The sequence below is a fragment of the Aspergillus fijiensis genome (genome assembly GCF_003184825.1).
Source record: "Aspergillus fijiensis CBS 313.89 unplaced genomic scaffold BO72scaffold_3, whole genome shotgun sequence".
NCBI lineage: Eukaryota > Fungi > Ascomycota > Eurotiomycetes > Eurotiales > Aspergillaceae > Aspergillus > Aspergillus fijiensis.
The window spans coordinates 392,577-413,949 of record NW_024468979.1 but is presented as its reverse complement, the minus strand read 5'-3'; the positions used below and the strand labels follow the sequence as shown (position 1 = coordinate 413,949).

Below are 21,373 nucleotides of genomic sequence, written 5' to 3'. Positions count from 1 at the left end.
CGCCGAAGCGAGGTATGCCGAGCGCTGGTGAATGGAGGTAGTCGGAGATGATATAGTTATATAAGGCTGTGTTCCCATCGTTCCTCGGTTCCAGGACATATTCCAAATCGATCGGATGCCAGATCTAGCTAGATCTTTTTATTCAGCAACGACATCTAGACTATTGATGAGTTACGTGGTTTAGAGAGCACTGCCATCATCTATGACATCTTCCAGATAGATTAGATCCCTTGCTTTCTTTTATCTTTTGATTATCAATCTTCGACCTATGAACCGATCCACCTGACTCGGTTCTCGATTGGAAGATGAAATCCAAATCTAACAACAACAGCAATAGCAACAGCAACAGCAACACCCCTGGCACGCGTCTGTCGCAACCGGCGCACTCGTTACCCTGGGAGACCATCCTCCAGGAACTGCACGTGAACCCGGACCAAGGGCTCTCCAGTGCGGAGGCGGCCGCGCGGTTGCAGCAGGATGGGCCGAATGAGCTGGAGGATGACGAGGGGGTCTCGTTGTTGACGATTGTGATTCGGCAGGTGGCGAATGCGATGATGCTGGTGCGTGAAACCCCCTATTATCTACACCTTTCCTACAAAGACAGCAAGCTAACCCCCGTCAAGGTCCTCATCATCGCCATGGCCGTCAGCTTCGGGATCCAATCCTGGATCGAAGGCGGGGTGATCGCGGCGGTGATCGGGCTGAACATCGTCGTGGGCGTGTACCAGGACTTCGCGGCGGAGAAGACGATGGGGTCGCTGCGGTCGCTGAGCTCGCCGACGGGCACCGTCACCCGCGACGGCAAGACCAAGACGGTGCCGGCCAAGGAGCTGGTCGTGGGCGATGTCGTGGAGTTGAAGGTCGGCGATACCGTGCCGGCCGACGTTCGGTGCGTCCCTTGCCCAGAAAAAACTCTTTCGGCATAGAGAAAAACTAACAGCACAACAGTCTCATCGAAACCATGAACCTCGAGACCGACGAAGCCCTGCTGACGGGCGAATCCCTCCCCATCGCCAAAACCCCGCACGACACCTATGCGGCGGACACCGGGCCTGGCGACCGCCTCAATATCGCCTACAGCTCGACGACCATCACGCGCGGCCGCGGCCGCGGCATCATCACCAGCACCGGCATGGCCACCGAGATCGGCCTCATCGCCGCCGCCCTGCACGCCTCCAACCACTCCGCCCGCTACAAGCGCCGCACCCCGCGCACCAACCCGGAGGACGACTCCCCCAAGAAGCGCGAAAAGGTCCTCAACCCCCTCGCCAATCTCTGCCTCTCGACCAGCGCCTACGTCCTCAATTTTCTCGGGCTGAACACCGGCACGCCCCTGCAGCGGAAGCTGTCGGCGCTGGCGCTGGTGCTCTTCGGGATCGCCGTGGTGTTTGCGCTGGTGGTCATGGGAGCGAATGGCATGCGCAATGATCGCGAGGTCATTATCTATGCGGTTGCTACGGGGCTGGCGATGATTCCGGCGTGTCTGGTGGTGGTGTTGACGATCACCATGGCGGCGGGGACGCGGTCGATGGTCAGTCGGAATGTGGTGGTGCGGCGGTTGGAGAGTCTGGAGATGTTGGGGGCGGTGCAGGATGTCTGTTCGGATAAGACGGGGACGTTGACGCAGGGGAAGATGGTTGTGAAGAGGGCTTGGGTGGCGGGTGTCGGGGGCTTGGTGGTTGTGGGTGAGGGGGGTGATGTCCTCGATCCGGGGAATGGGGACGGAGTAAGGTTGGTTTCTGGGCCTGAGGTTGAGGCGGGAGGGGAGAAGGAGAAGGGAGCGAACCCAGACAGTGACGGTCAGCCTTGGGAGGCGCGCAGGGAGGGCTTGTTGAATGCCCACGGGTCAGGCACCCTGTTGCAGCAGTACCTCGATGTCGCGGCCATGGCCAACCTGGCCCACGTGCATTACTCGGACGAGTCGCACGAGTGGCAGGCCCGCGGCGAGCCCACGGATATCGCCATCCAGGTCTTCGCCATGCGCTTCCAGTGGGGCAGGGAGCGGTGGACGGGCGGCCGGAACCCGGTCTGGACGCAGAAGGCTGAGTATCCCTTCGACTCGACCGTCAAGAAGATGTCGGTGATCTTCGAGAATACTGAAACCTCGGCCCAGATGGTGTTCACCAAGGGTGCCGTGGAGCGGGTGCTGGAGGCGTGTACGCAGGCCGTCTGGACCGCAGGCGCAGACGCCACTCCGCTGGACGAGGAGAAGAGGCAGGAGATCCTCCAGAAGATGGAGGATCTCGCGAAAGAAGGTCTGCGTGTGCTCGCGCTGGCCTGTCGGCCGATTGAGCCCCGCGACGAGACGCCCGCGCGCGAGGAGGTGGAGAAAGACCTCACCTTCTGCGGGCTGATCGGGCTGTATGATCCACCGCGGCCGGAGACGGCGGGGGCGATCGAGGAGTGTCGACGCGCGGGCATCACGGTGCACATGGTGACGGGCGACCACCCCGGCACGGCGCGGGCCATCGCGGCGCAAGTTGGGATTATCCCGCGCGACATGGCCAGCGTGGCGCAGGACGTGGCCGACGCGATGGTTATGACGGCCAGCCAGTTCGACCGGCTGAGCGACGAGCAGATCGACGAGCTGCCGACCCTACCGCTGGTCATTGCTCGCTGCGCGCCCACCACCAAGGTGCGCATGATCGACGCCCTGCACCGACGCGGCCGGTACGCCGCCATGACCGGCGACGGGGTCAACGACTCGCCCTCCCTCAAGCGGGCGGACGTGGGCATCGCCATGGGCCAGTCCGGCTCCGACGTCGCCAAGGACGCATCGGAACTGGTCCTGACGGACGACAACTTCGCCTCGATCATCAACGGCATCGAAGAAGGCCGCCGCATCTTCGACAACATCCAGAAGTTCGTCCTCCACCTTCTCGCCGAGAACGTCGGCCTCGCCCTGACCCTGCTCATCGGGCTGGCCTTCAAGGACGAGAACGGTCAGTCCGTCTTCCCGATCGCGCCCGTGGAGATCCTCTGGATCATCATGGTCACATCTGGCCTGCCGGACATGGGACTGGGGATGGAAGTGGCGGCTCCGGATATCATGGATCGACCGCCTCAAAATGTACGTTAGCCCTAACCCCCGTCCACTTTAGCAGAATAGCCCTGAACTAACCCCCCTCACCAGAAACAAGGCATCTTCACCTGGGAAGTGATCATCGACACCCTCGTCTACGGCGTGTGGATGGCAGCCCTCTCCCTCTCGGCCTTCTCGCTGGTGCTCTTCGCCTGGGGCGACGGCAACCTCGCGACGGGGTGCAACAGCGACTACACCTCGGCCTGCGACACGGTCTACCGCGCACGCGCCACCACCTTCGTGTGCATGACCTGGTTCGCCCTGTTCCTGGCGTGGGAGATGGTCGACCTCCGCCGGAGTTTCTTCAGCCTGCCGGCCACCGCATCCGAAAATCAATCCCAATCCAATACCAAAACGTTCGTGTCCCGACTGAGGGGCTGGCTCGCCTCCCTCCGCCGCAACCGCTTCCTCTTCACGGGTATCATGATCGGGTTCGTGACCACCTTCCCGATCCTGTACATCCCCGTCATCAACGACGTGGTCTTCAAGCACATCGGGATCTCGTGGGAGTGGGGGGTGGTGTTTGTCGAGGCCGGGCTGTTTTTTGTGGGTGCGGAGGCGTGGAAGTGGGCCAAGCGCGTGTATTTCCGGCGGGCAGCATATAAATTGCGGCAGGATGGGAAGGGTGGTGGTGGTCGTGGGGGGTTGATGGAGCGGGAGGAGAAGCGGGATTTCAGTCGGTATACCACGATGAGTCGCGAGGAGGGCGGCGGGGTCGTGCAGAAGGAGGTGTCGATGGTTTAGATTTTTCTCTCTCCGGTAAGGAACTTACGGGGGGATGATAGATTCTCTGATAGATTGTGCATAGTTTCTTCATTGCGTTGACTGATGACTCGTTATGTCTTTCCACTTTGGGCACTTGGGGGAAGTGGTCCCCAAGGCTTTGCGGATCCTCAATTACCATATAGCTCTGCTCCTACATGAGGAATTGTGTATTAGTGATCAGAAAGACTCTTCTGTGCCTGTATAAAGGAAGAAAAAGAAACTGAACTACCGATACCACTCTTTTCGACTTGCGATAATGATTGATCAGAATAGATTGTGGAAATTTCGTTTATCTCATTTGACCTTTGATGTAGTCACCATTGAATCACCATATGGAAGAAAGTATTGAGTTCAAAAGCCGAAAGAGAGGCTCGAAATCCTAATCAACGTGTCATGTCATCAACAGCGGCTACAACGGACGCATCCAGAAACTGGTGCAGGGCTCCTCGTCGACCGGCAATACGTGGCGGGCCCAGGACATTGTGCTGGCCGCGGGGGCTCCCCAGCAGAAGGCCACCAGCTTCAAGTCGTACACCACGACCATCCACGTCACGCAGCTGGACGGGGACCTCCCCGCGGCGAACACGATCGTCCAACTGATCGCCAACAGCCGGGTGCCCGTGTATATCAACGGGGTGTATTACGTCCTGTCCGCTGTCGCGCCCGTCGAGGTGCCCACCGACGCGACGGGCGCCCTGACCGTGGTCGAGGCCACCGACAGCCTCCACGCGTCCGTGCTGACGGCGAAATTGACGAATACCTCCCTCACCATCAACCCGATGGATCACACCTTCGACAAGCTGGCTGCCCTTAACTCCACTGATAAGCTGCGTGCCGCTGCGTTCCCCAGTCAGACCGTTGCGGGGGGAGTGGTCGGATCTCCCGACACCACTGCCCTGGTCGACTCCTCGATCGATGATAGCACGGTTGAAGCCGTGGCGCAACATCTGAGCGTCTTCAAAGATGCATATCAGAACCTGAAGGATCCAAAGCACCCTGTCACCACCAGTCCATCCGCAACCACCCCGCCCGCTGCGGTCCAAGTGCCGAGCACGACAACAGCGCTTAAGGCGCCGGCCCACCCAACCTCCTTCTGTCAGACCCGTCCGGCTGCCTTACACCCCGCCTCCTTACACGCCAGAAATGTGCACGTCAGCAACATCAGCTTCCTGGGTGACCTCGGTCGGGCCCTGGACCACATCGGGGATGAGATCGGAGGGCCCATCGGTGGGGTGGTGCATGCCGCCGGCGATGTTGGAAAGGCGGTGGATGGGGTCGTGGATGGCGTGGTGCACACCGCCGAGAAGGTGGGCGATGCCATCGCCAACACCGTGGGAAATGTGATCCACACCGTCGGAGACATCGCAGACGCGGTCGGAAACGCCATCACAACAGCCGCAGGAGACGTCTTACAGTGGGTCAAGCACGAGGTGAAGAGCGTCGGACGCATCATTCATGACACCGTCACCGGGACGCTGCATCTGGTGGCGCAGATCGGGAGCAAGGTCTACCATGCGGTCTTGGACACGGCCCACGCGGTGGTCGGGGCGGTGCAATGGGTGTTTGACAAGGTCAAGACCGGCATCCAGAAGTTGATCCAGTTCGTGGAGATGCTGTTCCAGTGGGATGATATCCGCCGGTGCAAGGATGTCATGCACAACACCATCAAGCTCTACCTGCAGAACGAGGTCGAGTACATCCGCACGGCCCGAGATTTCCTGGATCGGGAGATCGGGAAGGCCCAGCAGAGTCTGAATCAGTGGAGTGGGATCACCGACTGGTCGGGTCTGGGGGATGCATCGAGTAAGGCCGTCGCGGCCAGTGCCTCCAATCCTCACAAGGATCAGACCTCCGCCTCGAAATTCCTCGCCGATCACTATCAGAACAACGCGAGCCAGATGGCCGTGGTCGGGGACCACCCGACCATGGACGCCGTCGAGCAGTTACTCACGGACCTGATCCAGGCCATCGCCCGGGAAGGACACGTGCTGGAGGGGGTGTACAAGGAACTCGTGCAGCTGGCCCACGACTTCAGCAGCTTGAGCGTGGAAGCCATCCTGCGCCGGGTGGTTGGCATCCTGGCCGACGGGGTCTTGTCCAGCGTGCAGGTGGTGGTTGACGCGGTGCTGAATCTCCTGTACGATGTGGCCGAGGTCGCCATCGCCCTGGTCGACACCAAGATCCACATCCCGGTGATCTCGGACATCCTCAATGCCGTGGGAGTCCCGGACATCTCCCTGCTCGACCTGCTATGCTGGATCGCCGCCGTCTCCTTCACCATCGTCTACAAGGTGGCGTACCAACACGCGCCCTTCCCAGCCCACGACCCGGCCGTCCAGACCATCCTGTCCGCCAGCCACTGGGAAACCGTCGCAGAGGACTTCAAGCGATCCGAGCACTCGCTCAAGCGGCCCACCTTCCAGGGCTTCCACGGGACGAGCGGGCTGATGGCCCTGATTGGGAACCCGCTGAATGAGCTCGACGCCATGTCCGAGGCCGGCAGCGGCGGCTTCCTCTCCAAGGCGACCTCCGTCTTCAAGGTGGTGGTCAGCGTGTCGCAGACGGTGGCGGACCAGCTCGTACCCCAGGACCCGCTGCAGGACGGGTCCATCAAGACGATCTCCCACGTCACCTCGGCGCTGGGCCTGCTCTGCTCGCTGTACTTCTCGGGGCTGGGCCAGAAGGCCGTCGGCAAGATCGGGGTGGGCTCGATGAGCGCCAAGAGCACGCGCGGCGTCGGCGCCCTCGTCGGCGTCATGCTGATCCCCTTCAAGCTCGTCACCTCCGGATTCCATTTCTACGAGCTGAGCCAGGATGGCGCGGGGGATATGCGCTCCGCGGCGATCATCGGGGAGGTGTCCAACCTCACCTCCTATGCTTCGCGGATCGCCTACGCGGTGGTGGTGAATGACGAGGACCCGGAGACCCGCGCGGTCGCGGTCACAGTCAAGGCGTTCTGCGATCAGGCCTATGCCGGGCTGCAGGTTGCGGAGACGGCGGTTGGATATCTATGAGCCCCCGTCCGGATGGGTAGAAAGGGGAACGACTAGTTCCGCTAGGAAATTAGGGTACACTGTACATAGTTAGGACAATGCGATACGATCAATCGACTTGGAGAGTTTATACGGAGAGTTTATACGCCGAGAGTAACCATCGTCGTTGTCAGGGAGTCGGGTCATGTAGCGTACGCAGCATTCCCAGTCAGCCCGAACTTGGCTCTTTGTCTCTCCTTGTTTTGCCTGCAATTAGGGCTGCTGTTCCTTTCGAGGTTGAAGGGGTTTTCCCCTCCTTTCCCCGCCCTTTTGGGGATTCTCTCCCCGTCTCCGCATTTCGAGCTGTTGCACCGATGGAGATCCAATATCAGAAAATGAATTGGTGCATTGTTTTTCTTTTCTGCTAATTGGAGAAAAGGACTGTTGATGTCGATAAGTATGTCTTGCAATGCCCCCTTTTTATTTCGTCTGATCAGGAAGTGGTGAATCATACCCTTGAAGTGACAGCGGTAAGGCTGCTGACCCTCGCAACCTCCTGGCACCCCGGGTGTGCACTAAGAAGAAATTATGTGGGGCATTAGTATTTCAGAACGAATGTGCTTCGTGTGTGATAATTATGGCTATAACAGACTCGTCTTATCATTGATCTGTCACACAGGAAACTTCTTATCAGTTGCCCTACGTCTACGTCTCTTATCTCTCATGCAAAACTCCCCGCTCTCTCCTCACGTGGAAGGCGAAAGATAAGGCTTGGAGTACCGAGTATAAATCACGATCGACGCCAACGCCTCTTTCTCCGCATTTCGGTTGATCCTCTCGGCCTTGGTGAAGTGGTCATCTCCATGAATCATTGAACAACACCATCATCGTCCTTCTGATCAACATTATCCTGAATCCATCCAGCAATTTTCCATCTTGTCAGATGGAGTTGAATGAGCCCCAGCCATAATGACCACAGCCCTAACCACGAAAACGAAAACCAGCAAGGACAACCGCCAAGGCCGTCGCTTCCGAACGGGCTGCAAGACCTGCAAATCGAGACGGGTATGCTTCCACCTGTTCCCAAATGTTTCAGCTCCAAGGCATCAAGGTTAGGATGGAGGCTCATCCATAGGCAAAGATTCAGTGCGACGAAACGAGACCGGCGTGCAACGCATGCGTGAAGCAAGGGCGCACGTGTCCCGGATATCAGCGCGAGTTCAAATGGTCGACGAAACATGAGGTTTCTTCGGGGCGTGCTCGGAGGAGAACGGCTGTGAGCGAGGAGGGGGATTCGATGACAGGCGTGGTAGGGGAAAGTCCCGAGTCGACGGGTTCGACGGTGGAGATGGAGAATAAGCAGCTGGAGGAGGCGTTTGATGCGGTTTCTGGGCTGTTGGCGTCGGAGGGGAATGGAGATGGGGATGGCAATGATATCGGTGGGGGTAATGGTGGAATACCGACGGTGGGGAGCCTGGATGGGCTGGCAGAGTTGTATGGGAGGATCTATGGCGATAGTTTTGGGTGGTTGATGGGGTTAGAGGGGGAAGAGGGGAATGCGAACGCTCAAGCTCAGGTTGTGGCGCAAGTACAGGAAGATTTTCCAGAAAGTACTCAGGCAGACCTTCCTGTGGTTGGCCTAGTGGAAGAGGATGAAGTGGATGAGCCGGCTGAATTCGAAGCACTCCTGCAAGGCGATGTTCTCGCCCTCGAGGACGACGTACCACACCCCATTCTCTCCACCCCATCCATGACAGAAACCACCACTTTCTTGATCGAATACTGGTTCAAGAACGTGTGTTCGATGTGGTCGAGCTTCGACTCCGACCGCAACCTCATCCGCAAACTGGCGTCTCACACGTGGAGCCACAACGCCGCCGTCTTCCACAGTCTGCAGACCATGTCAGCCCTACATCTGTCCGAGCAACTGCCTCACCTCCACGCCACAGCGACCACCTCGTGGACCGCCGCCATGCAGTCCATTCAACAGGAGCTAGCCTCCTTCACGCAGCACAAATCCTCTCCACCCCAATTCCCCACGGGCCTCCTCCTCGCCCTGGCCGGCATCGGCACGACCACCTGCTGGACCGACAGCCAACAACTGGGGATCCCCCTTCTCCAGAAGATGAAAACCATTCTGGCCTACTACAACCAACCGGGCATGCTCAGCGCGGGCACCACGGACCGGACGTACCTCGAGTTCTTCAACGACAGCTGCGCCTACTGGGACATCCTGTGCCGCGTGGTCACCGACGAGCAGGACACCGCGGGCCCTGCAACCACCACTCTCATCGGCCCAATCCCCGATTCCTCCCCGACGACCACAACCACCACAAACACAAACACATTCACCTCCCCGCACCCCTGGGTGGGCGTCTCGCGCCCCATTCTCGACCTCTTCGCGCACACCCTCCTCCTCTGCCGCCGGCACAGCAAGCGCCTCCGCTCCCCCACCCACGCCACCCTGCACACCCTGCAAGAACTCATCCGCGACATCCACGCCGCGCGCTCCCTGCGCCAGACCCTCACATCCACGATCCTGCAGCCCAGCAACCTCACCGAGACCGGGGACGCCCGAACCCCGCTCTCCCATCTGGTAGACGTCGCAGAGGGCTACCGCCTCGCCGCCCTGCTGCACCTGTACCAGACCTTCCCCGATCTCCGCGACGACCGCGCCCGCGAGCTCGGTGCAGCGGACATCTCGACCTGGAGCCTACAGACCCTAGCCCTCGAGCTCCTGGACCTCGTGAAACGCATCCCATTGGAGTCGGGGTCGCGGGTCATCCAGCCGCTGTTGTACCTGTCCATCGCGACGGGGCTGAGGGCGCCGGACGCGCAGAGTGCGGCGGGGCCGCCGCGGCTCAACCAGACGGCGCTGCAGGTGAGTCAGGCGCGGCGGGTGGTGATGCAGCGGGTCAGCGTGTTGGAGTACAGTCTCCCGTCGAAACCGATCCAGGTGCTGAAGGCGCTGATCCAGCGGATCTGGGAGGTCGGGGATCGCGAGGGGGAGGGCGGGGTGGGGGCCGGGAGGGCGAAGCATTGGAGTGAGGTTATGGAGGAGGGGCGGTTGAGGACTATGTTTGGGTGACGTGTTTTGGGGGGATGTTGATGTAAGGAAGAAGGATTGGTGAGATCTTTGGCGTTGTGTTAGCATGGATGATAGGACGGAGGAAAGTATTTGGCTGGGGATTTATGGGCCTCGTCAAGGCTGCCAACTACCTAGTACCTCTCTGATCTTTCCTGATTATCTGAGTACTAAGTATTGTATACATCCAACCTACAAAAGCTAGAGTTAGATCCAGCCGATGGTATCCGTGAGCCACCATGACACGTTCTCGCATCATGTCAACTTGGTCAACTTAAACTTCCGTCCCTTCCGTGGTGGATCGTGCAAGAAAGTATCCATCCTAGAGGGAAACTCAGAATAGCCACCTGGCCGGTTTCCGACCCGAGCCTGCACCCATTGCGGGTGAAAAGAATTACGTTATTAGTTCAAGGATGTGTCATGATGGCTGCATTGGTCTCTATGTAACTCATGAAGTGAAGAATAGTATCCCGACTGTGGTCGTTCTTGCTCATGCACTCAATCCCTTCAGGTTGATACTCTTCGGGCGCTCGATGGGCAAGCCCAATGCACGATCCCAGATCAGCTGCACTAACGGGCCCAGAGCCCGACTCACGCCGAAGGTCACGGTGTAGTACAGCGGTTGCGTGAAGCCGTAGTGATAGAAGAGCACACCCGAGGCAGCATCGACGTTCGGATGAGGGTTCTTGGTCTGTATGATTTGTCAGTATGATTCCCATCTTTCAGAGGGAGAGAAGAAACCCACCTTGCCATGTTCCGTCAACACGCCCGGCGCAATCTCGGACGTCTGCTGCACCAGCTTGAACACCGGGTTGGACTGCACGTCCGGCCGCGCCGCCGCGAAGTCCATCAGCGCCTGGAACCGCGGGTCCGGCTGCCGCAGCACCCCATGTCCGTACCCAGGCACCACGCGGCCCGATCGCAGCGTGGTCCACAGATACTCCCGCACCGCCTCGTCCGTCGCCCCCGACCCGATCTCCGTCTGCATCGCCAGGATCCACCGCAGCACCTCCTGGGCGGCCAGCCCGTGCAGCGGGCCCGCCAGCCCCAACAACCCGGCGCTGTAGCTGAGGAACGGATCGCTGAGGGCACTCCCCACCAGGTGCGTCGTGTGCGCCGACACATTGCCGCCCTCGTGGTCGCCGTGCAGCGCCAGGTACAGGCGCAGCAGATCGTGGAAGTCGCCGTGCGTGGTCGGGTCCCCTTTGCCCAACAGGGCGGCGAAGTTGGCCGACCAGTCGAGCGCGCCGTCCAGCGGCTGCGTGCCGACCTGGTCCACGGCGTCCGGGCGGAAGACCAGCGCGGCGACGCGGGGGATTTTGGCCAGCAGGCTGATCGCATCGTCGAAGGTCGGCTCCCAGTACTCGGTCTTGGGCAGGCCGCGGGCGTACTCCCGGGCGAAGCGGGATTCGGTGTTGAGGGCGGCCACGGCGATGGACAGCTGGGTCATCGGGTGCATCTCCCGCGGGAAAGACTTGATGAGGTCGAGCAGGTGCGGCGGCAGGTGGGACTGCTCGGCGAGCTGGCGCGAGAAGGCCCGCACTTGGGCGGTCGACGGCACCTGGCCCGTCAGCAGCAGCCAGAACATCGCCTCCGGGAGCATCTCCGTGCCCACGGGCCCCTTGGGCAGCTCCCGCTGGCAGTCCTTGATCGTCTTGCCGTGGAACCGGATCCCCTCGTTCGGGTCCAGCACCGACCCCTCCCACAGAAGCGCCTTCAGACCCCGCTGCCCGCCGATGACGTTGCCCACGGTCACCTCGCCGATGACCTGGTCGCTGCGCGCTTTCACTTGTTTGAGGAGATCGCGCTTGGCGGGGATGACGGCTTTGAGGGCGGATTTGAGATCGGGTTCGGTGGCATAGGTGCGACGGAAGAGGGGAGTCTAGAAGGGTGGAAGGTCAGAGAGGGCTTGACGATTTATACCAAGGGAGACGCACTTGAGTTAGTCGCGAGGCATGACGGGTGGTGGTACGTATAGGTAGAGCCATGTTGTGAGTATGTGAGTATGTGTTGTAAACAATCGCTGCAGGGAAGGAGAAAGGAGGAGTCAAGATCCTGTCCTGACGGTTGGGTGTGAGAGTGTTGCTCTAGGGATAAGATGTGAAGGGGTGAAGGTGTGAAGGTGTGAATGTGCTACAAGGGGAGAGGGAGACAAGGGGAGGGGAAATGGCAAATGGCCCTCAGGCTACCTAGACACAGGCGCAGCAGATATACCTACACCTACCTGTACTGTACTCACTAGCCTCGGCCGTGAAAGCGGTTGGACGCGGAGATCAATACCGACGGTCCGACCGAGGCAAGGGAGAGGGAGAGGGGACGGCTGCATGCGGCCACTTATTATTACTGAGTACACCGCCGTACAGCCAGGGGTTGTTATGTGCCTGCAATCATGGGCGACCGGAGATATCTTTATTGATGCGCCGATCAGCACATCACCTAATAATTGCGTCGGTCGGTCTACCTTAGCCTTCCTCTTAGCCTTTCACTATAGCCTCCCAACTGGGTTGCGGCGGTGAACAGCACCATGGTTCGGATGAGGATGGCAAGTCTCTTTCTCTCTGGCTTATTGTCTGGAAATCGCCCGATTGTACAGAGTACATTGATGTACTACATTACTCTTCTTGACAGGCAACGTGCTACCTAATATTTCCACAGCAGCAGCCTGCAGTGCAGTCGACATCATGGATCACAATGAATCCTGTCAGACCACTCCGCTTAGTTACCACTGCACTTAACGTTACCAGTGACTTCTTTGTTGCTCCACTGAGTGGATCTTCTCCCCCTCTTCTCCGTGCGGGGTAAGCCCAATCCGGACAGCCTGTTGTCGCCTGGTGTTTCAGGCACTGATATAGATGACTTAGGCTCCAAGGCATGAGCTGCACCGCCTCGTATGTTTACGTCATCAATGGCTTCAACGGCGGCATCCTTATCCCTGCTAAGCCACACTTCTCTGATTGGCGCCAGCCACGCCTCAGGCAGAGATTTCACTGTCCACTTGGCCAATCATCATCTCACAAAAAAAGTCCCCCGCCGCCCGCCTCGATTTTTCTCTCCCATCTCATTGTTTTCTCTCCCCCCCTCCTCCTCCTCCTCCTTCTTCTGACGCTGTGTATCCTCTCCACTCTTCTTTTTTCTGTGTTTTTGGTGTTTGGAACGCATCCTCCAGGAGGATTGCTGCTTTGTTGTTTGGTTTGTGGTTGTATAGTCCTTTCCATTCAGTCAGCTTCTTCTCTTATCTCTCTCTCTCTCTCTCCTGCTCCGAACGAGGCTGAACGCCCCTCTCCGCCCACCTCCAAAAATCCACGGCTTACGGCTTGTGCTGGTTGGAAGCCTTCACCACTTCACCACAATAGAATACCCCTCGCATATTTAGAATGCCTCACCCCGAATCTCCCACGCCCACCATGCAGACCGCTGTCTCCAAAACCCCCTCCGGGGTCCCCCCCACCTACGAGGAGATCGGCTCTTTCCTCCACACCATCTTCAACGCAGAGACCTCCCAGCAGTCCCTCGATGCCGCCTACGCCCTGACCAATCTGCTCATCCAGAGCGTCGGTGCCGCTGGCTTCACATACTACAACATTCTGCCCCAGATCCAGAAGGCCGCCGTTGATAAGAAGAATGGCGCTCTCCGCGAAAGCGCCATGCTGATTCTCGGCGCCATGTTCGAACGCTTCCCCCGCGAACACCCTCTCAGCGAAGTCGTCTTCCTGCTCCAGGACGGTGGTCTGCTGCACCTCGCCCTCGATTTGCTCGCCGACAAGGGTGCTGTCGTTCGCGAGGCTGCTCAATACGCCATCGACGCTCTCTTCGCCTGCTTGAAGGCCGAATCCCTCGCCAACGGCCTCCTGCCCGCCCTCTCCGCGTATCTGAACCGCAACACCGCCAAGTGGCAGGGCTTCGTCGGCGCCTACGCTCTCATCGAGAAGATGGCCGTGAAGGCCCAGATGGGTGCTGGTTCCCTCGAGGAGGAGCGCGAGAAGGATTTGCTGCGCGAGGCCATGGGCAAGACCCTCAAGGACCTGATTCCTCTGGTCGAGTCCGGTATGCACGACTTGAAGAATGAAGTCGCCAAGCAGTCCATTAAGACTATGAACGCCATCACGACCCTGCTGTCCAACGACGACGTTGCTCCCCGCATTCCTCTCCTGATCAAGACCATGGAGCAGCCTTCCGAGCAGACCCTCCAAAAGGCTATCCATGCCTTGTCCCAGACCACTTTCGTCGCCATTGTCACCTCCCCCGTTCTCGCCCTGCTCACTCCCCTCCTCGAACGCTCGCTGAACGCCCCCACGACCCCCCAGGAGACCCTCCGCCAGACCGTTGTCGTCGTTGAGAACTTGACCAAGCTGGTCCACGACCCCGCTGAGGCCCGTACCTTCTTGCCCAAGTTGAAGCCTGGTGTGCAGCGCGTCAAGGACCGTGCCTCTCTACCTGAGGTGCGTGAGCTTGCCACCCGTGCTTTGGACGTCATCGAGAAGGCGATGGCCGACAAGGATGTTGCTGCCGGAGTGGTCGCCAAGATCACCCCCGATGAGGTTCGCACCGTCTTGGAGGCTAAGATCCAAGAGCAAGGCGGCCTGGTGCACCCCGAGCTGGTGACCTTGTTCGAGCTCGGTAAGAACTACATCTCGGAGATGGTCCGTGAGGATGTCAACTGCCGCATGCTTGACCGCATCCCCGCCTGCGTCGGTCCTTACCTGCGCGGTCTCTTGGCGGAGGATAAGCACGACGCCGTCGCGGCAGCACTGGAGGCCCACTTCGTTGAGGAGGATCACCGCAAGTATGGTCGCCCCGAGCCCGAAGACCCCAACGAGGTTGAAATCGTCAACGCCAACTTCTCGCTGGCCTATGGTGGTATGTTGCTGCTGTCGCACACCAACCTTCGTCTGCTGAAGGGACACCGTTACGGTCTGTGCGGCCGCAACGGTGCGGGCAAGTCCACCCTCATGCGCAGTATCGCCAACGACAAGCTGGAGGGCTTCCCCCCTCAGGATGTTGTCCGCACCTGCTTCGTCGAGCACAACCAGGGTGAGGATGCTGATTTGAGCATTTATGAGTTCGTCGTGAAGGACCCCAAGATCGCTGCGGAGGGTGAAGAGCACGTCCGCAACGTTCTGTTGGAGTTCGGCTTCACCGATGGTCCGGAGGGTCGCCAGAACCAGCGCGTCGGATCCTTGTCTGGTGGTTGGAAGATGAAGCTGGCTTTGGCCCGTGCCATGTTGCTGAAGGCCGATGTGCTCTTGCTGGACGAACCTACTAACCACTTGGACGTCGCCAACGTCAAGTGGCTACAGGAATACCTGAAGGCCCACACTGAGATCACCAGCTTGATCGTCTCTCACGACTCTGGTTTCTTGGATGAGGTCTGTACCGACATCTACCACTACGAGCAGAAGAAGCTGGTTTGCTACAAGGGTAACCTGGCCGAGTAAGTGTTCTTCAATCCTTTGTCTTTTGACAATCACTAACCATCCGCGCAGCTTTGTGAAGGTCAAGCCCGAGGCCAAGAGCTACTACACTCTGTCTGCCAGCAATGTTCAGTTCAAGTTCCCTCCTCCCGGTATCTTGTCCGGTATCAAGTCCAACACCCGCTCCATTCTCCGTATGACCGACTGCTCCTACACCTACCCTGGAGCCAGCAAGCCCTCGCTGACGGGCGCCTCGCTGTCTTTGACCCTGTCTTCCCGTGTCGCTATCATCGGTGGTAACGGTGCGGGTAAGTCGACCTTCATCAAGATGCTGACGGGTGAGACCATCCCGCAGACCGGCAAGGTCGAGAAGCACCCCAACCTCCGTATCGGTTACATCAAGCAGCACGCTCTGGAGCACGTTGAGATGCACTTGGAGAAGACCCCCAGTCAGTACCTGCAGTGGCGTTACGCCAACGGTGATGACCGTGAGGTGCACTTGAAGCAGACCCGCATCCTTACCGAGCAGGACAAGGCACAGTTGGAGAAGCCTGTGGATCTGGGTGATGGCCGTGGCCCTCGTCGCATTGAGGCTCTGATGGGTCGTCAGAAATGGAAGAAGTCCTTCCAATATGAAGTGTAAGTCGGAGTGCCATATCAGGTTGTCTACTCATCGCTAACATGCTGTCTAGTAAATGGATCGGTCTTCTTCCCAAGCACAACACCATGATTTCCCGTGAAACCCTTACCGAGCTGGGATTCGCCAAGCTGGTGCAGGAGTTCGACGACCACGAGGCCTCCCGCGAGGGTCTTGGTTTCCGTATCCTCGAGCCCAAGATCATCGCCAAGCACTTTGAGGATGTTGGTCTGGATCCCGAGATTGCCGCTCACAACCAGATTTCTGGTCTGTCTGGTGGTCAGAAGGTCAAGGTCGTGCTGGCTGGAGCCATGTGGAATAACCCTCACTTGCTGGTGCTGGACGAGCCGACTAACTTCTTGGATCGTGACTCCCTGGGTGGTCTGGCGGTTGCCATTCGTGACTTCAAGGGTGGTGTGGTCATGATCTCTCACAACGAGGAGTTCGTGGGTGCGCTGTGCCCCGAACAGCTGCACATTGCCGACGGTCGTATTGTCGGCCGCACCAACAATGCTGTTGCTCTCGATCGTTTCGAGGACAGTGCCACCAGCACCCCTCAGCCCGGCAGCACGGCGGCCAACTCGGCCACCACCAGTGCCGCCGCCTCGGCGGTGAACTCGGGAGCGGAAGAAGGCGAGTTGAAGTTCAAGGCTCGCAAGAAGAAGAAGATGACTCGTGCGCAGATGAAGGAGCGCGAGGCGCGTCGTCGTCTGCGTCACCTGGAGTGGCTGCAAAGTCCCAAGGGTACTCCCAAGCCCCCGGACACGGATGATGAGGAGTAGAGTGTGAATGAATGACCGCGATGATTGCTGGATTGGCTTATAGACCTTTTTGTTTGCTTGATGACTGTCCATGAGTATATAGAGCTGTAGACGAGATTCTCAGCATAGAGCATCCATTTCGTTTTGGTTTTTGAAAATCTGTATGCAAACAAGTATAAACTAAAGAAACGTAGGAGTCTGTTGTAAATTACAGTATCTTACTTTGTCAATACTATACACCGAGTTGTCGTCATGCAGCCCCAGTTTGGTCTCCACCGGGCGCGGAACGCCCGCGGCAGGAACCAATGCCAGAAAGCTTGCGGTGACAATCCCCTGGCCAGAACCTGCGAATTGTCCCAAGTTCACCACTCCCAATCTCCCAGTCCACTTCTCCCTCCTTCATCATCCAATCCCCATACCGCCCTCCATCTCCCATCCCTCTCTCCCCTAATTCAATGCAATTCTTTGCTCTCCTTTTTCTGGCATGTCCTCTTCTTCCTGTGCATCTTCACATTCGTTTGCATCCCTCTGATCCATGATTTTCTATCGATATCGAATAAGCACAATTTAAACACAGCGCAGAACAATGCCACCCAACCCGGGACCCCCTCCCCCCTACCGGGACCACCTCAAACAAGACGCGCCCTCCCGCAAATCGCTCTCCTCCTTCGCCCCGATCCCCGAAGAAGAATCCTCACCATCCGCCGACATCGACGACCGATTCACCCTCTCTGACCTCTCCGATGACGACGACCACCACCACAATCACAATACCGGCGGCAGCGGCAGCAGCAGCAGGAGCAGCAGCAGCCAGATCAAACTCCGCCGCATCGACAACCACCACAGCCGCCACAGCTCCACCGCATCCAAACCCGCCTACGCCTACCCCGCGAGCAACAACAACAGTGCCCGCCCCTCGGACGTTGAAGCCTACCTCTCCTCCATCACCGCCGCGGAACGCGAACTCTTGACCGCGGCGCATCAGTTCGAACTCTCCGACGACGACGAGGAGGACAGCGACGACAGCGATGCGCGCTCCGTGAGCTCAGACGTGGGGTTGAGGAAGGGGTCAAAGGGACATCATCGGAGAAGATCGTCGGCTTTCAAGAAGCATACGCCGCATATGGGGTGGGGGTGGACGACGACGACCAGATACTATTATCGGAAGGTTTGGTGCCGTGCGCTGCTGGTGGTCGTGTTGGTGTTGGGGGCGTTGGTGTGGGTGTTTCTACGGTTTGCGGCGCGTGGCGGCTGGGATGCGGGGAGGGTGGAGGTGGTGAGTTTTTTTCCCCCCTGACTACATGGTTGCTACAGGTGTAAGAGGATGCTGGGCTAATTGTGGTGTTGCTTCGTTTTGTGCAGGATATGCCTCCCTCCGAATCATGGTTCCCGACGCCGCAAGGCGGTGCGCTGGAGGATTGGGCGGATGATTATCGCAGGGCGGAACTGTTGGTGCGCAGTATGACGCTCATCGAGAAGATCAACATCACGACCGGCGTTGGATGGCAGATGGGCATGTGTGTGGGGAATACAGGTTCGTCTTGATCGGAATATCCTGGCTTGGTGACTACGTGGAGATTAACTTTACACCGCTATACAGCGCCCGCCGAACTTGTCAAGTTTCCCTCGTTGTGTCTGCAGGACGGACCACTGGGGTTGCGCTATGCCGATTTGATCTCCGCCTTCCCCGCTGGGGTCACCACCGGCGCGACCTGGAATCGCGAGTTGATCCGTCAGCGGGGCGTGGCATTGGGCGAGGAAGCGCGCACCAAAGGTGTCAATGTGCTTCTCGGTCCTTCCATGGGCCCCCTGGGGATGATGCCTGCTGGTGGTCGCAACTGGGAAGCGTTTGGGGCGGACCCGGTTTTGCAGGGTGTGGCGGCCGCGGAGACTATTCGCGGCATTCAGAGCACCGGGGTGATGGCTACGGCCAAGCACTACATCATGAACGAGCAGGAACATTTCCGTCAGCCCTACGAGTGGGGCATCGCAACGGCCCTGTCATCCAACATCAACGACCGTGCGCTACATGAGGTCTTTCTCTGGCCCTTCGCGGAAGCCATCCGGGCCGATGTCGCCAGTGTCATGTGTTCGTACCAGATGGTGAACAACAGCCACGCCTGCGAGAACAGCAAGCTGCTGAACGGGATCCTCAAGGATGAACTGGGTTTCCAGGGCTTCGTGCAGTCCGACTGGCTGGCTCAGCGCTCGGGCATCAATAGCGCTCTAGGCGGGCTCGACATGAGCATGCCCGGCGACGGTCTTCGCTGGGCGGACGGCAAGTCGCTCTGGGGATCGGAGCTGACTCGTGCCGTGCTTAACACTTCTGTCCCGATGGAGCGGTTGAACGATATGGTGACTCGCATCGTAGCTGCTTGGTACCATTTGGGCCAAGACACGTGGGAGCGCCCACCGCCGGAAGGCAACGGCGGTCCCAACTTCTCCTCTTGGACCAACGACGAGGTGGGCTGGATCTATCAGGGATCCCCTGGTGACGAGACCTACGGCGTGGTGAATCGCTTTGTTAATGCGCAGGGCGAGGGCGACAATGCCCATTGGATCATCGCGCGCAAGGTCGCGACCGAGGGAATTGTGCTCGTAAAGAATGACCGTCAGACCCTCCCGTTGTCCCGCCGCCCCACGACTGGGTCCGGAGCCGTGTTTCGCGTGGGTGTCTTCGGTGATGATGCGGGCCCGGCAATGGGTCCCAACGCCTGCGCCGATCGCGGGTGCAACCAAGGAACCTTGGCGATGGGCTGGGGCAGCGGCACGGCCGAATTCCCGTATCTGGTCAGCCCCTTTGAGGCTTTGCAGTCCGCCTGGGAGACAGAGATCGAACTCAGCCCCTACCTCCGCAACGCGGTGATGCCGGCGGAGGTGGCGGACAAGGACCTCTGCTTGGTGTTCGCCAATGCCGACTCGGGCGAAGGCTTCATCTCCGCGGGGGGCATTCACGGCGACCGCAATAACCTGTTCCTGCAGAAGGGCGGCGACACGCTGATCGAGACGGTCGCTCAAAACTGCGCTGGGCCGACCGTGGTGGTTGTGCATGCGGTGGGTCCGGTCGTGGTGGAATCGTGGATCGATCTGCCAGGGGTCGATGCCGTGCTTTTCGCCCATCTGCCTGGCCAAGAGAGCGGCAATGCGCTGATGGACGTCTTGTTTGGCGTGGTCGATGCCAGCGGGCGGCTGCCATACACGGTCGGCAAGAGTCTGGAAGACTACGGACCCGGGGCGCAGGTCTTGTATGAGCCTAATGCACCCGTGCCGCAGGTAGATTTCCAGGACGGGCTGTATATTGATCATCGGTATTTCGATCGACACAACATCACGCCACGATTCGAGTTCGGGTTTGGATTGTCGTACACGACGTTTGAGCTTGCCGATCTTCATGTCCAGGGGCTGCAGTCCAAGTCCCGTCTCCCGGCGTCTCGACCGCCCCAGACCGTCTTCCCCCCCGAGTACGACGCGGAGCCTCCACGCAATGAGTCGGTGTTGTTCCCTGCAGAGTTCCGGGCGGTCCCTCAGTTCATCTATCCGTACCTCACGTCGATGGACGGCACCGCGGCGGCCAACTACACGCACTATCCGGAGGGGTACGACCAACCGCAGCCGTTGTCGCCCGCCGGTGGTGGATTGGGCGGAAATCCATCGCTCTATGACGAGGTGGTGAATGTCGAGGTTGAGGTGCGCAACACAGGACCGCGGGCCGGTCAGACCGTGGTGCAGGTGTATGTCTCATTCCCTGGGGGAGTGACCGAGGATGGCGACTGGGTGGAGGTGCACGAGGGGGCGCGGCGGTCCAGCAAGGTGAAGCTGGAGCGGATGCCTGAGCCGATTGAGTTTCCGTCGCGCGTGCTGCGGAATTTCACCAAGGTCGCGCTGGAGGCCGGGGAGAGGCAGACGGTGGCGATGACGTTGACCCGGAAGGACCTGAGTTACTGGAGTGTGCGCGAGCAGAATTGGGTGATGCCGGATGGCGAGTTTGAAATTTGGGTCGGACAGAGCTCACGGGATTTGCCATTACGGGGGGAATATTGATGTTTCTGATGTTCGTGATAAGGTCCGTTGCCCATTGGGGATGGTGCCGAGTAGGACATTGTGATGATTAGTGAGACACACATTAGACCCGAGGCAGAAATGCAGAAAGGCACCGTGGGCAGGACATTGAAGGGGAATTTCGGCGGAATCCGAGACATTCAGACATTGTACAGTTGCATTGCATGAAGTCAGCGTTCGTATATGTAAATAAAAAATTGCCGAAGTTTGGGGTTGCCTGGTTTTTTTGTTTGTGATGTCTTAGACTAGTTTTTGTTGGTGTTCGTGAATATTCTGCAGGCATCGATCGAGTTTAGCCGTGGGACTGAGTGAGTGACTGACTGCACCAGAAGCGAAGCAGCGAATGATGTCATCTCTTTAAATAGTACATTTTGCTAGAGGATCCACAGGGTCCAGCGGCAGCTTCGGGTCGGGTAAGACGGTTGCTGATGAATGATAACCTAAACAGAATGTCATTTGGGAGGAATGGGGGGGGGTGAATTGGGGCATTGTTCGGACATTCCCCAACTTCCTTTTCTCACTGCCTAATAATCAATACGAAGGCGAGTGAAACCTGGTCAACCAGTTTCCAATGTTACTGAAGGGGGAATGTCCCCGAGAC

General features: G+C 58.8%; 6 protein-coding genes across 6 annotated transcripts; 5 read left to right on the top strand and 1 right to left on the bottom strand.

Moving 5' to 3' along the window:
* Window positions 1–117: 117 nt before the first annotated feature.
* Window positions 118–3,970, top strand: BO72DRAFT_419990 (sodium P-type ATPase). Its single transcript, XM_040942690.1, has 4 exons — window positions 118–560; window positions 624–889; window positions 949–3,070; window positions 3,134–3,970. The coding sequence occupies exons 1-4, from the start codon at window positions 306–308 to the stop codon at window positions 3,824–3,826; spliced, it is 3,336 nt and encodes a 1,111-aa protein (XP_040806082.1). The 5' UTR covers window positions 118–305; the 3' UTR covers window positions 3,827–3,970.
* Window positions 3,921–6,861, top strand: BO72DRAFT_523940 (uncharacterized protein; the record flags this gene model as incomplete). Its single annotated transcript, XM_040949822.1, has 2 exons — window positions 3,921–4,012; window positions 4,254–6,861. 2 exons carry the CDS (start codon window positions 3,921–3,923, stop codon window positions 6,859–6,861), a joined length of 2,700 nt encoding a protein of 899 aa, XP_040806081.1.
* An 809-nt stretch (window positions 6,862–7,670) lies between these two features.
* Window positions 7,671–9,907, top strand: BO72DRAFT_482732 (Zn(II)2Cys6 transcription factor; the record flags this gene model as incomplete). The annotated part of the gene is made up of 2 exons (XM_040947747.1): window positions 7,671–7,884; window positions 7,955–9,907. Exons 1-2 carry the CDS (start codon window positions 7,789–7,791, stop codon window positions 9,905–9,907), a joined length of 2,049 nt encoding a protein of 682 aa, XP_040806080.1. The 5' UTR covers window positions 7,671–7,788.
* A 412-nt stretch (window positions 9,908–10,319) lies between these two features.
* Window positions 10,320–12,230, bottom strand: mcsA (putative citrate synthase Cit1). Its single transcript, XM_040941984.1, has 3 exons — window positions 11,842–12,230; window positions 10,650–11,786; window positions 10,320–10,595 (listed from the first exon to the last, which is right to left on the bottom strand). The coding sequence occupies exons 1-3, from the start codon at window positions 11,890–11,892 to the stop codon at window positions 10,395–10,397; spliced, it is 1,389 nt and encodes a 462-aa protein (XP_040806079.1). The 5' UTR covers window positions 11,893–12,230; the 3' UTR covers window positions 10,320–10,394.
* An 813-nt stretch (window positions 12,231–13,043) lies between these two features.
* Window positions 13,044–16,871, top strand: BO72DRAFT_419981 (putative mRNA-nucleus export ATPase (Elf1)). The gene is made up of 3 exons (XM_040942689.1): window positions 13,044–15,335; window positions 15,388–15,954; window positions 16,008–16,871. The coding sequence occupies exons 1-3, from the start codon at window positions 13,279–13,281 to the stop codon at window positions 16,732–16,734; spliced, it is 3,351 nt and encodes a 1,116-aa protein (XP_040806078.1). The 5' UTR covers window positions 13,044–13,278; the 3' UTR covers window positions 16,735–16,871.
* A 253-nt stretch (window positions 16,872–17,124) lies between these two features.
* Window positions 17,125–21,156, top strand: BO72DRAFT_395056 (beta-glucosidase). The gene is made up of 3 exons (XM_040941983.1): window positions 17,125–17,989; window positions 18,076–18,247; window positions 18,314–21,156. The coding sequence occupies exons 1-3, from the start codon at window positions 17,300–17,302 to the stop codon at window positions 20,752–20,754; spliced, it is 3,303 nt and encodes a 1,100-aa protein (XP_040806077.1). The 5' UTR covers window positions 17,125–17,299; the 3' UTR covers window positions 20,755–21,156.
* The last annotated feature ends 217 nt before the right edge of the window (window positions 21,157–21,373 follow it).